Source organism: Oculina patagonica, chromosome 2 (genome assembly GCF_052425735.1).
Source record: "Oculina patagonica isolate OP01 chromosome 2, crgOcupat, whole genome shotgun sequence".
NCBI classification, from domain to species: Eukaryota; Metazoa; Cnidaria; class Anthozoa; order Scleractinia; family Oculinidae; genus Oculina; species Oculina patagonica.
This window is the reverse complement of record NC_135759.1, coordinates 41,827,754-41,842,587: the sequence shown is the minus strand read 5'-3', so window position 1 is coordinate 41,842,587 and position 14,834 is coordinate 41,827,754. Positions and strand designations below refer to the sequence as shown.

Genomic DNA, 14,834 nt, shown 5'->3' with positions numbered 1-14,834 from the left:
GACGTCAGAATAAAATCCCAAACGAGAGCAACAAAACAATCCTACAATATTTTCAGACATAAACCAGTTTGTTTACTGTTAAACGCTTGTCTTCCTAGCAGAAAAGCGAGCGTTAACGCTTCTTTTAAAGATACAAAGGTTACTTGGCATCATTGTTGCTAGAAATGGCAACTTTTCCACAGTAGGTTCAAAATTACTGTCAGAGTTTTTATATGCGTAGCTTAGAAACGTCCCGGGCAAAATTGAAAATTTTTCTGCGCTAAAACCAAGGAACGATATTACTCCTAGACGACTTGCTGCAGTTGCTGGCACTTTTAAAAGTTGAATTTTAGTTTACAGTATATGTTTAAGTTTATTTTGCGAAGCTATACCAAACTAGCCAATAAAACCTAAAAGCGGACATGACTACTAAAAAAAAAATAAAGTGATTTAGTCAACTCGTCGCCTTTTCGTGTTCAGAATAATACAGAAACAATACTACAGAAAAATTGTTCATTTTTTGGCAAAACAAATTGAATCAAAGTCGCTGTGGTTTTTGCTTTTCACGACTGATCACCGTGTGTCTGGAGTAAACAGTCTAACATGGTTTACATGTAATGTACCTTGATCCAAACTGATGAGCAAAAGTTTTATGTCGAAAAGGCACAGTTCACGTCAGAAATCACGGTCTGTATTTGCACAATAACATCTCTACCAGAATAATGTGATCATCAGTTTTAACATACCTTATGGTAAAAAATAAAAAAGTAGAAATAAAAAAAAACGGTAGAACAGATTTGTGTTTTGCTACCTTAAAGCCCGAAAGTTTGAAGCGTATTCCGAAGCTTTTTCCTGACGTTGCAACTTTTGAGTGGGTAGGTAAAATAATACCAGATGTAGGCCGAAAGCAACACCGAAACATCGTGGAAAGAATTGGTCTTTGATTTATATAGAGAAATAGAATCTAATTTTATTTCTACTTTTGTGGTTCGTTTCTTGTGCGCTTTCCAGTGTAATAATTTTTTGGATGGGTTGATTTCTCCGCCAGGATTGCAGTGCAGAATATTTCGCGAATTTTTCATCTCGATTTTCAACTTTGGTCCTCGACTGTCAAGATTTATAAACAAGTGTTTCTTTTATTTACTATTACAAAATGATAAAATTATTCAAAGGGAAAATTAAAGCAAAACAGCGTCTTGACAAATCGAAAAAAACGAAACACTTTTAAGTCATTCTTCTACAGCACGCCGCTTTAACTATCAATGTCAAACAATTTCTGAAAACTGAATTATCGATGAATTATCATTAAAAACTTTTGTTTGAGATTTTTATTCAAAAATGTATAGAAGGTTCATGTTTCTGTGTCATTTGTAAACATCTAAGAGAAAATTACTTATCATTATTTCGATGTCAAAACCATAAAACGGTGTTATAGCTTTGATGACTTTCCATATTTTATAAACTCAATTTTGCTACTGTCATGGCTTAGCTGAGTTTACTTTGCGGTAAAGAAGAGAAATGTAGCAATTAAATGCAAGAAGGCGAACAATGACAGGTCAGCGAACCCGTCGCCTTTTCCTGTTTGCAATATTTAATTACAGCCACTGAAAAAAATGATTTCTTCTTGGTGCTGGGAAATTAGACTCTACGTTTTCATATCTGATGCTTTACAGGAGTATTTATAATCAAAAGTATTTTCTCCTGGCGACAATTATTTCAGTAAATTAAAAATACAAAGGCCTATGTTTAAAATAATATGCATATTTGAAACTTGTCGCAATGGAACAAACTCAAACCATCCGTCGTTTAACCAATTTTTTTCATTCCAAAAGATAATATAGCTCAACGTCATTAAACGTTCTGAACGTTTTTCGTGACCATGAACACCCTTAAAACTCGACCATATCTTATATTTCAGATGTTCCGCTTTCTGGTCCAGTTACTCAGAGCAGTATACCGTGGAATCCCAATTTCTCGACCTGCCGATATAAACTCAAACCAAAAGTCGTATCCATTGGATTTGCAAAACTTAGTCGAACACAATTTTACCTCAGTTTTCTCGAACCAATTTTTGGTTTCCCTGAAGACTCGATACAATAATAGGCTACTCAGTAAAACCACCCGAGTTTTGATTCGATATTACTCATACAGAATAGTCTTCTCTTGCGGAATTTATAAACAATTTAATACAAATTCACTTGTATCTCACGAAGATCACCAACCTTGTCCAATTTGATTGATCGTAAGACGGTTTTTGCAATTTATTAAAAAGACCGACTTACCTTTTCCCAGAAGCTAGATCATTCAGTATTCAACACGTGTGTGTTCCAAACGCATTGTCTGAGTTGATTCGGATAGAAGCAACTCCACCGAGGAATATTTTTTTTGTGTGGTATCGAAGTATACCCTGGTAGGAAAAGTACTCCAATTTGAAGACTAAACTCGATTGCATCTCACCCGGTATTACGTTTTCTCTTGTTGGACCTTCAGCTTTTTCCGGGAAAAGTTGTATTCTGAAGCTAGCGACGCTTAGGGAAAGGTAACTTGCAGACGTTTTCATTTACATTTCTGCCTTTTTTCGTAAAGCAAACACAAACATGTTTGATAAGTTGCAGCCGGTGATGACATACTGTTGTCATTTTTACAAAAAAGGGTTGATTTCCATCCATTTGCTTTGTAAACCCGAATTCCATATCATTCACTGAATAACCAGTTTATTTTGGTTTGTAGTCTTTTTTTATCTTCAGTTAATTTAATACCTTTTGCCCCTCAGTTAACTAGGGAGAATAGAATATAATATTGAAATATATATTTGCAGCTTTTACCGAAGAAAAATCAGTTAAAATGACTTTATTAGTCCAATATCTATGTATTTCGATGTGTTTCGATTTTTATCGTGATGTATAGCGACCCAAGCTTATCATAAAAGTTTAAACTGTGGGTTCTTTTTAGATCACCGAACAAAAGCAACCTAGCTTATTAAACATTAGTCGAAGAAGAATAACAATTACTCAGTTGTCACTTCACCCCAGTCTCCAGGTAGGTGCGTGTTCTCCGCTGGTTTCCTTACAACATTTGTTATCCGGAGACCTGAGGAGAGTGCTGTTCGATGACATCACCAGCTAAGGCAGGGTCCAGGCTCCCTCCTAAACCAGATCGGCTGATAAAAAAGCCTGGGAAGTAGGTTATCCCAATCGTGTTTTTTTTTCCTGTGTAAAAACCGAGGGAAATGACACAAAAATGACACAAGTTCCATCTTTCCATTATCATGTCACTATCCACTAGCACTATCCGTTAGCAGATTATTGCAGATTATTCATGTCACTATCCATTAGTCACTATCCGTTAGCAGATTATTGTATAATCGGCCTTGGAATAAGGAAATGCATGCTGGGAATGCATGATTTCCGAAATAACTGTGAGTTCTTAGCCTATGATGGTGACTACCACGTATAATTCCTGGGAAACCTTCGATCTGGGCATGCGCAGTGTTTCTTACATGGTCAATGCCTTGCTAACATCTCTGCAAGTGATGCCTGTTTTTACTGTACATTAATCAGTGTTGGACATGCATTGGTGCCTTGGTGCATGTGCGTAGTATCAACTTCTCAACCTGATACTGAGGAACATTTGAGAGAAATTTTATCGCTGTCATAAGATGTGCGCACAAGCCTCGGATGCCACAGCAGTGATTCTGGATTAATTACACTCTTGTGAAAGACGTAATTCAAACTGAAAGAAATCTGTCAATCTGTAAGAAGAATCGATGTTTCCAGCTCGCGATTGAACAGCATTTTATGATAATTCACTTCCAATTGTCTTGTACAACTTCGTTTAGTCCTAAAAATGGTACTGGTAAAATTGTTGGGGAAATCAGAGAAACGCTGTGTGTAAACTGCGATGGACTAGCATCCTACCCTATAGGAATATAAATACTGTAAATGTATTGGCCGAGCTAGATCTGCAGAAACGAGATTTGTCGATTTTGCTAAGCTTTTTTGAAGGGCCTTTATCAAGCAAGAGACCTCGTTAGATTCCAAAGCGCACTCTTAGTTAGGAGCAGGCGCGTTATGTTGCTCTACACATCAATCACATAACAACGGAGAAATTTATGCAGCGTGTCTCAGTTTTGGCTGTTATGCCAGAGTTGTGATGCTAAAATCATTGAAATGTATGTTTCGAAACTATACAGATTATTCCTCTGGGTATGATTTTTGTTTTTCTTTTTTTTAGGGATTACTAAAACAAGACCAGGAGAGGTAAGGAAAGGGAAAAAAAAGGAAAATTAAGCACGAAAATTTAAGAATCATAAATAAAGACAAAACAAATTTGTTTTTCAGTTATTTTAATCACCCAGTTACAGTGACATTCCTTTTCAATCTCTTATTTGCATTGTTCAGCAAACAAGCCAAGACTGAAAGTTCTAAAAGTGCACTGGTCTGATTTTCATCTCAGCTCTCTTGGCGGAGTAGTAACCTCCTTTCCAGTGATACCAGTTAACACCTTCACCACTTTTTGAGTGTTTTCCGTGATGATACAGACCGTTCAGGTTGGAGTGGTGACAGTACTTGTACCACCAGGCTCCTTTATGGGTCACAGCACAGCTGTAGCCTGCACCGTCATTATCCTGATCTTTGGTTGAAAAGGGATAACCACGATGCCAAGAAAGAGAATCACCAGCAGTTCCTGAAAACGGATCAAGAACTTAAATACAAGCAGTCCTAAAGGCTAAAAACATTTCAAAATATTGTTTAACTTAAATATAAAAAAAACGAATAAAAAAACATGAATAAAGCCTGCATAGATTTCACTTAACATCGTCTTCATGTGTTCTGGTTTACTTTCTCATAGTTAAAACACAACACTCGACAACACACAAGTTCAAATTCTCTCTCAATTTTTCCGTGTTTTCATAATAATAATAATAAAAATCGAATGTTTATCCAGGATAGCCCTTCAATACATGCGTACTGTTATCAACGGGGTCCTGCTGATTAAAAATTAAAAATTACTAAAATTACTAATTATATAATATACTATGAAAATTGTGTAAAAAGCGGATCATGCACAAAGTTAAAAACCTTAAAAAACTACAATAAAATATTACAAGTAAAAATCGTCCAACGCTTTCCTAAATAAAAGTCTAGAATTAATGTTTCTTAAATTCAAAGGTAAAGAATTAAAAATTAAGCCACCTATAAAATAAAAACTACGGCGCGCAAAATCAAGTTTGACTTTGGGCAGTTTTGCTGTTTTCCCGTTGTTTCAACTAGTGTTGGCGTTATGATGTAATCGTTCAAAGTAATTTTTAAACGGAGTACACACAGGACAAGATACACCGCCTGACGACACCGCCAGGCGGTGTATCTTCGTTTTGATTTTTCACTCAAGTTTTGATAATGTTTTGATCGCGGATTAAATTTTTACTGGTAGTAAGTCGTTACATTTAAATCACCTGGAATATCATCAACAAATATGAATGGCCATAGAACTTTTTTAAAATTTACCGGAGTATGTTCCAAGGCTCAGCTTGTACTTAGTCCTCTCGCTCGTAACTGCAAACATGTCGTACTCGGCGTAAGCAGTTTTGTTTTCAGTGTCTTCCAGATCTACTCGAAGCCTGTTCTTTGTTTTTGTCAGGCGGTGTATCTTGTCCAGTCCCAGCCAAAACTCTCCACTCAGGTTACCGAAGCCACGTTTGTAGTCGGCCCAGTTGCGGTAGAAATCAACGGAGCCGTCCATTCTCTTTTGGAACACTGTCCACCCCCCACCGGCTGTTGTTTGGTCACAGAACACATCAAAGGCACCTGAACCATCAGGGTCGATTGTATAAACACCGCTGATTCTTTGACCGGATTTGTGCAGCTCAGCACAGCTCTTAGCTGTTGGGGAAAATATGAGGAAAGTTTTTGCATCGTAAAATAAAACAAACAAACCTAATTTCTTTTTAAGATCGAAAGGTGTATTGTTACTGAAAACATAAGCAAGTGATCTTACAGTGGGTTACATGAAAGAAAGAAAAAAACAAGAAAAAAAACTGTGATATACTGTATTTCCAAGTTTTTAGTCAGTACAACAGAACTACTCAAGAATGAAGTACGCTTAGGGAGAAATAGAAAATCTCAGCACGCCAAAACAGATTTGTTCTTACCTTTCGGCAAGGTCTTGATTCCTTTCAGGATGTTGATGTCATCTTGCATTTCAGTGAGTTGTTTCTTGATCTCTTGAAGGATAATTTCAATCTTCTTGTTCGGCTCTGCATGACGCAAAATTTAGCTAATCAGAAGGGACTGCATATAAATTGTTCGGAGGAGCTTCAATTAACAGCAATCTCAGTATAAAGATTTCACCCGGTCACATATAAGGCAATTAGTATACGTAATTGGACTACATGCTGTCCAACTTGGAAATAATTAGATAAAAAAAATTCCGAGGGCAGCCAAAATTGGACTCGGCCTACAGCTTCGTCTAATTTGGCTGTCAGAGAAAGTTTTTGAATCTAATTATTTCCAAATCAGATAAGCATGTAGTCCTGTTACGTATTAATTATCTATAGTTAGCAGCCGGTCAATCTACCGTAAACAATAAACTTATGTCCAGAACGGGAAAAACCTTAATTAATGGTAGGCATAACACATCATATGCAACTCATTCAAGGCATTGTCTTCACAAAGAAAACTTAACAAAACAGCGCAATTTTATTCACCTAAGTTTGCGAAGCTTGCTTCAAGAGATATTTATTTTACGCAGGAAAATATATTATTTTATGTAGCTTGTGGCACAATCGTCTCCCAGCTTCCGGTGGGGGATTACGTCATTGAGTCTTACATGAAAGTGAGACAATCTGAGTCAAGTTCAATCTTCTTTGAAACACATGTCAACATGCGAAGGAGCAAGATACATAAAGTGAGTGAAAACATTGCATCAATCGATGAAAGTCGTAAACAAAGTGTCGGAACGAGCTTTACAACTTCTCGAATACTTTGAAACTGACATCCTCCTTTCCACTATCTCGTTCGTATTTGTCGCCGTTTTTTTAGAATTTCAGCAAAAGAAAACGACAAAGAATTGCATCTAGCTCATGCCGTGAAAAGGGATATCTTCCAGCTTTCTTGCTTCCCTTTGCTGCACTTACGTTCAGCCAAGTTTTGTACTCTTGGAGGTGTTTTGGTCTTGGTTTTGGCTTCTTGGTACAGCATTTCTCAGTTTCGTTACTATTGCTGAAAAGCTCAAAAGGAATGGGAAAAAACGTGCCAAATATGCCTTATAAAATTCCGTTATTGTCGACAAACAATGCGACAAGTTTACAGGGCTGATGCTATGCTTTGTGCTAATTGGCTTACATCTGTCACATGTTGTATTTTTTTATGTCATTTTTTTCTAATTTTTCTTGGATTTGATTGGCTGAGACAGAACTGTCTATTTTTTTTAAAATTGGACAGTTCGTGCACTTTAACTGAAAGTCCTAATTGAAACTATCCAAATTTAATCCCAAATTGGACAGTTCTTAGAAATTAAGGAAAAATAGTTGCGCTGACAATATAGGATTTACTAACAGCTACATAATTACATTATAAACACACATAAAAAGATTCGTACTCACCTTTCACAGATGTCTTGTTTGCTAGAATATTAACGTCATCTTGTACTTGAGTGAGTTGTTTCTTCATCTCTCGTAGGATTGTTTCAATCTCAGTCTTGTTTGGCTCTGAATATGATAAAATTTACATATAACGAAGGCGGTTTGCATTGAACTGTCGTGAGTTACTTTTCGCTTTGCTAACCAGTATATAGTAGAAGTACTTAAAACTTAATATAAGGTCTCACGTAGTAGGTCTGGGAAGCTTGCAAATGTTAATCCAGCTCTACATTTTATTCCATACAAATAGCGAAAGTGAATTCATAGCACAGATACGTTAAACAGATTTCTAGTTACCTTTCATCAAAGTCTTGTTCCCTTTGACGATTCCATCTTCAACGTGATTCAGTTGTACCTTCATTTCGTGAAGGATAGTTTCAATCTTCTTGTTTGTCCCTGCATAGAAGCTGTTGTACACGTTGTTACACTGGTTTGTGGCTGTAGAACTGACTGGGGTGCTATTAGCGCTATTTCCTGGCTTAGCTTAAGTTCCACTCGTCACAAAAAACGGCAAGAACAGCAAACTGCAAAGAAAACTTAAGGAAACACAAGTCATTTTGCGAATTTGATCAACGCCCAACTCAACCGTAGTTAACTGTGTCACGGACTGGTGAAAAAGCGGATGTGACTCATCTTTAGTACAACAAGGTGTTTGCGTCACTGAATTCGGTGCAAGGCAATTTTCATGTTTTCGGATGCATCTATTATTGGACGATCTTTTGACAGCTTCAAAAATGATGACAGCTTTGCAAGACAATGCCACCAACAAGAAAAAAAACTTCTCGTTATGTTAAAATCATATTGCTAATTTTCCTACGTGTAACAAACGATTTAGCATCGATATAAAATTTGATTCAAAAAGTTTTACCTTTCCTCCAAAAATGTGTCGCTAAAGTTAATAAAAGTGTTTAAACCTCGCCCAAAGTCTTTGTCAAACTGCGTTCAAAACTTAACAAGAATAGCGTCTGCGATTTTCAGTAGCGATTTTATTTAATCGGAACTGATAAACTTATATTTCTGTCCCGGCCAGTAGACGGTGACTCTATCTGTGAAACTTTGCTTCTAGCGTTACCCTGTCTCTTTGTTAAAAGGACCTTAGAAACTTTGAATAGTAGGCCATGTCCTTAGCCAATCTTTGGACTAACTGCTTTTGCTCGGTAGGCTCAAACATCCTCTGTCCACGGTATTCAGTAGCAAAAAAGAAAAGTGAGCCTTTCACCTCATCCATTTTCAGCATTTTCAAATATTCTACGAAATCTTTATTTTCAATCTAAACTTGTCTACCTGTATATTATTTCAAACACGTCATATTTTGGCCTTGGTATATTAACTAAAAGTATCATCTGATGTTTCCACTTTGTTTCCAAAAAAAATTCAAGACCTATACCGAAACATTTTGGACACAGTCAAAAAGATGATTACAGATCGCGTTTATGACTTTTGAACTGAAATTGCTAAGATAAACAGAGTTTAGTTTAGTTTCATGCTTTAAATGTCCAACTAATGACTGTATTTTGAATTTGCTTGTGGATCAGTTTATTGAGCCGAAAATTTTAATACTTAAAACAGAGTACAGTCAACTCCCGCCTTGCGGACACCTTGTTATTACGAACAGGAGTTGAAGTCCCGGCGAATGAGAATTACTGAAAATTAAATAATTAACTCCCGCTATTACGGACTTTCTCTACAACGGAGGCAAGTTGTGGTCCCGAAGGTGTCCGTTAGAGTGAGAGTTAACTGTAATTGGTTCAAAAAATATTTTGAATACCGAGTGCGTGTTAGCGTGCATGCTGATATATCAGTTATTTCTGAATCGTTTTGATTCACTTTAAAGCAGGATGCGATTAAATTTTTACATTTAATTAAGAGAAAATAATGATCCTCTCAGTTTTTTGACAAAAAATCCAGCGATTCATAGCTTCGAGTTAACTTCTCGAAGAAAGCCTTCCGTTCAACTCGAGCACTTTTGAAATTGTTTGAAAACCTAAAACAACTAATCTTTAATATGACGTTTTAGAAAACATTTCAACGACGACTGCTTTATTGTTTAGAACAAAATATACTTTGACAACCCATTTCGTCGAGTTCTCTAAATGGAAATTCATCGAAAAATAGTCCAAACATAATTTAATATCGACTTTCAAGCGAGTTAGGATGATTTGAATATCGATATCGTTGAAACACTATTTTTGACATTCCACTGTAAATTCCGCTCAATTCCGGTCTGACACTGTTAAGGTAAAAAAAACCTGTAAACAAATGCCTATGGCATATACCACCCGAGACTTGAACGGACAAAATAGATTTTTTTTTCAAGTTGTGCTTTGACGCCGCTACTAACATAATACGAAGAACGGTCAATAATATAGATGGCTAGAAAGTGCAATTTTCGCTCTAAAGACGATCAATGAAACTGAACGGAGACTAATAATAATAAAGACAAAAAAATGCCGAATTTTAGTGCAAGCCGTTAAAAACGTCCTGTGCTAAAACTATAAAACAGTATTTTTCTACTTAAAGAATTAAAAAAGTATACGAATTATATGACAATTTTAAAAGCCAATTGTTTGATAAACTATAACAGTCTAGTGCAAAAAGTAAAAGGCAGATAATATACGAGCGGTTGTCTAAACTCACCGCGGCTTTTCTTGTCAGAAATATATATAATTCGAACTTTTGAACTGTGTGAACACTATTGAAAAATTTATTTATCTTTTTGCAATGCAAATTCTATCATACTCGCCGAATTTAATTCTTGTATGTTGAAAACCTTTCAGACTTGTACTACAGGCATAAAGACATAAGATTTTTTGATGTTGTTGCTCATGTTCACTCAATGTCCGCAGTCACTAAAAATAGTCTAACTTGAATTGGTTTACATGTACCTTATTGTTACTAATTTTCGCGGGAACTTAATTTCGCGAAAATGGAACGGGCATATTTCGCGGGACGTATTTTTCGCGATTGGGCCAAAAATACGTAATTAACATAAAAAATACAATAGAAAACGTTTGAATTAAATTTTCGCGGATCTTTAATTTCGCGATTTTTTGAAAACCGCGAAAATCGCGAAAAGTCCCGCGAAAATTAGTAACAATAAGGTAATATACTCCAAAGACCAAAGACGCCACGTTTTGAACTTCGGTAAGAAATTTTTCGAAGCCATACTGTCCTGAATTTAAAGCTCTTCTAGTGCAAAAATCCAAAGACTGATAAAATTGTGAAAAATTGACCCTGGAAAGGCAACTAAAATAGGCTCAGACCTCTATCACTGTACAATCCGTCTTCCGAAATAAAATTAAGGGGGCTTTGTTACCTTCCAAAATAGTTACTTAATGAAAATTGAACATAACGTTTTTGCCGCATTTGCCTCCGAAATTAAAACTAGTAAAATTGATATCTTTTCACATATTATTATTTGCTAAACAACCTGCAGTCGGTTCGCTCCGTCATTTTCCTTGTTGTCATATTGACCATATGTAACGTGCCCTTTTGCTGATTTGATAAGCAAATTGTAAACTAAAAACTGGCTTTCCTTCTTATTATAAGAATATTAATTTTTCAAGTTTGTTTTGATTTTAAACTCTTTACTTATACTCTTACTTCGCGGAAAGTTTCGTCAACTTTTTGGATTTAAGTTTTGCTTGTAAACACACCTTAAATATCAATTGCTTTATTTAACTATGATTTTATAAAGGACCGTGTTTGTTCGATCTTTGAATGCACGCGTCTTTGTTACGCCGGCCGCCTACCAGTTGAAAGAGTCATGCGCGACATTTTTTGGCTAAAAAAAAAAATCAAACTACCGTAATTAATAAAATATCAAAAACACGACAACTTTCGAACAAACGACAGATTTTCACTAACAAGCAATACGTTGATTGATGTGGATTCTCTGCAGATTAATTTGAGGAAGGCAAAAGCGGTTGAAAAAATAATGTCTGATTACTGGGCCATTTCGTAATGTCGACGCAATCTTTGGAATGACTGCTATTGTTATTAAACAACACAGAGACCATAGCTTAAATAAGTCGATCATTTTTCGGGGTCCACCAGAACGTAATTCTTAACAGCTTAAAAGTGATTTTGAATAATAAGAAAACAATACTTCAATATTTTGAGACATTTACACTTCAGGTCCACTTTTGTCAAAATCATACTTGTAAACATAATAATAAAAACATAATAAATAAGTTTGGTTACTGTTTAACGCTTGTCGCCATGACAGAAAACAAAATGTTTGAGAAACAATTGAAACTGAGCAAAGTGTACGTTTACGCTTCTTTAAAAGATCATTTAAATAGAAAAAAGGTAGTTAGGCATAATTGTGCTCAAAATAACTGACAGAGTTTTAATATGCGTAGCTGTGAAACGCCCCAGGCACAATTGAAAATATTTCTGCGCTAAAACTAAAAAACGGTATTATTCTTAGGCGACTTGCTTCTGTTGCTGACATTTTCAAAAGTTAAATTTTAATTTAAGTGTAGTAAAGTTTATGTTGCGGAAGCTATACATGGCTATACCAAGCAAGACGCAGACATGACTACTGAGCACAACTCGTCGCCTTTTCGTGTTTGGAATATTTAATCACAGCTTTTAAACAATGGAACAGTGTCAACAGTTAAATTGTTTATCCTTTGGCAATGCAAATTGAATCACGCTCGCCGATATTTTTTGCTGTTAACGTTCACGACCGATCACCGAGTGTCCGGAGTAAACACTCAGTCTAACCTGGTTTACGAGTTTCGATTAAAGCTGATGACCAAACTGAAGATTTGTAGCTAGTGTCTGATGATTGAAGTTCACCAAGAAAAAATAATTTCGACAGCGTTTGGAAACATATCTCAAAGACGGTGACTAAATTGGACTCCGTGGCCTATCACTCAACATATTTCTTTTTCCAGACTTAATAAAATCGACAGCTTTCTTGTGGATTTAAAAAACCCTAGTTTCTCGATCAGGCAGGCTACTTCAATATATCGTAGAAACAAAAAGAAGAGTAACTTAGACGAAAAAGCTGACAATATTAAATTGAAATAAAATATTAGTGGCTAAAAGTGAATTTAGTTTGAGGATCAAAACAATTTACCTCAGTGAAGTTCACAAACACAACCACTGAATTCGACCCACAGTGAATACTCATGTTTATCTCGCGCAGTGAACATTTTGAAAATCAGTGAAACTGGACTTACCTTTTGCACGAGCCTTCGCCAAAAGCGGATTCAACACCTTGTCTAAGTTTGAACAGTCACAAACCCTGAAAAACAATGAATATGCAGTCATATTGAGAAGAAGTCTCTTGAAGGAGCAGTGCCATGTGAGTGCAATTTCCTATAGTTCTCTCCGTTCTTGCTTGCGTCCTTACGCAAGAAATGTCTCTCATAAAAAGCTACGGTGCATGGATAAAAGAAAAGTAGCCCACAGATGTGTCAAATTTTCATTCAAATTTCTGTCTTTGTCTGAGCACACACAAAAGTGTTTTGATTACTTTAGAGCTAATATGGCGTTTTTAATATTATTTTCACTGCACTTGATTTGAGAACTAAAAACTGATATCTGCTAGAAGATTATTTTTAACTTAAATAACCACATTCGTTCCGTTAGATTTTTATTTAAAACTACCTTCCAACTGATGACTGAATTAAATTTGCAGAGGCGTGAAGAGAAATAGTTATGTAATTCCTGTAATTTTTTAAAAGTAAATGATTTTAATGTTTTTTTCTTTTTAACTCCGGAAACAAAACAGAAACTTCGTATTCAATCGACACGTCATCCATGAGCTGTTTTGAGACAAGTCAGATGTCACGAGTGACTACATGGTTATGTCGGTTACTATTCCAAAGCACCAGACCGGGTTTGTGCCATACAACTTAAAGGGTGCAACTAGTTAAAAGCAAAAATGATTAATCTGTCATTTTTCCTTGCTGTCTTATTTGGTGAAGTCTTTAACTGATGCTAAATTATGCAATAGTTATTAATAATGTGATGTGTCGAGATTTGCATAGCAGACTGCTGTCGACTTACTGGGAAAACATTCTCAGGGTTTTTTGGAGTAAAATTCAGCCTTGAAACGCATGGGAATTCTTTCTCCTTTCCCTAGGATTGCCATGTGCAAGTTAAAACAAATGTACCTGGAAACCACTTGCCTCTCTTCAGAATCTACTCAATTGCCTATTTCCTTTGTTCTTGAAGACGCAATTTCCTTTTGCTTTTTCTAACCGAGATATTGAACGAGTCGCCAGCGTAATAATGATAGAATTTTGAAATATAAATGATTCTAATATATAGATCAAATGAGTAATAACTATTGTCGATATAACTGACCGGTCTCTTTGCGAAGAAAGCTGGTTTAAAAAAAATAACTGCAAAGATGAGCACGAGTGGTTAGTACTAACCTGCTTTGTTCGATGTAAGTGATGTCTCCTGTTAGAGTTTCCTTTGTGAATATCCTGCGGGATTGAAATGTATTTGGTTGGTCGGTGAAGTAGCAGCATTTCTGAGCCCCCGTCTAACTCGTTACCTATCATTCATGCTATCAGTTTTTTTTTGCTTGTTGATCCTTAAGAACACAGACAGTGGTATAATTAACTTATGATGCAACGATGCAGCCAGGATCTAGGAATACCAAGTACCTACATTACTTAAGCCCGCGCTCTAACAAATCAGCAGTACAACAACTAGAAGTAACATCGTCTCTCTCTTCAAAATAAAGAACAAAACGGTGTCTCTCAATAAAACGATAAAAAGCTTCAGCTACTTTAACAGGTTGGGAAATAATACGAGCTTCCTCTGTGGTGGTTGACTGCATTTCTTCAGCTGGTGGAGATATATGTCTGGTTCACACTTTCATACGTTTATACTGTGGTCATTCTTCAGTCTTTAACAGGTCCCTTCTGTTTCCCCTGTACACTCTTCCTTGCAGGTCTACTTCATAAGATCTTGGTGCAACTTGTTTGATTACTGTGGCTTTCTTCCATAACCTCTCCTTGTCGACTGGTAACGCCTTATACGCACCATGCATGTCATCAGATTGCAAGTAAACTACCTCTCTGGTCCAGTGTTGTAATAGCATTCTTGATTTGACCTGGCTTTTTAAAACCTTGTCCTCCTACCTTCCACAATCTTGGATTGGAGCAATGTTCCAGCTGTTGGCTGCTGGTGTCTTTGTGCGTCTTCCAAACAACCTTTGAACTGGTGAAGTTTTAATGCTGGCAGA

General features: G+C 36.2%; 1 protein-coding gene across 3 annotated transcripts in view; it reads right to left on the bottom strand.

The window, feature by feature from the left end:
- Positions 1-14,834, bottom strand: part of LOC144641557 (microfibril-associated glycoprotein 4-like) — an 18,395-nt gene extending 3,561 nt beyond the window's left edge. The window contains exons 1-7 of one of the 3 annotated variants that reach the window (XM_078500589.1): positions 14,139-14,834; positions 14,014-14,067; positions 12,811-12,875; positions 7,916-8,154; positions 7,583-7,687; positions 6,131-6,235; positions 5,487-5,861 (exon numbers count right to left, since the gene is read on the bottom strand). In XM_078500589.1, coding sequence (XP_078356715.1) covers positions 5,487-5,861; positions 6,131-6,235; positions 7,583-7,687; positions 7,916-7,979 — 649 coding nt within the window. In that variant the 5' untranslated portion in view covers positions 7,980-8,154; positions 12,811-12,875; positions 14,014-14,067; positions 14,139-14,834. Of the gene's footprint in view, positions 1-4,292; positions 4,666-5,486; positions 5,862-6,130; positions 6,236-7,582; positions 7,688-7,915; positions 11,199-12,810; positions 12,876-14,013 lie in introns of those variants that run through there. The other 2 variants (XM_078500588.1, XM_078500590.1) reach the window with 2 other exon arrangements.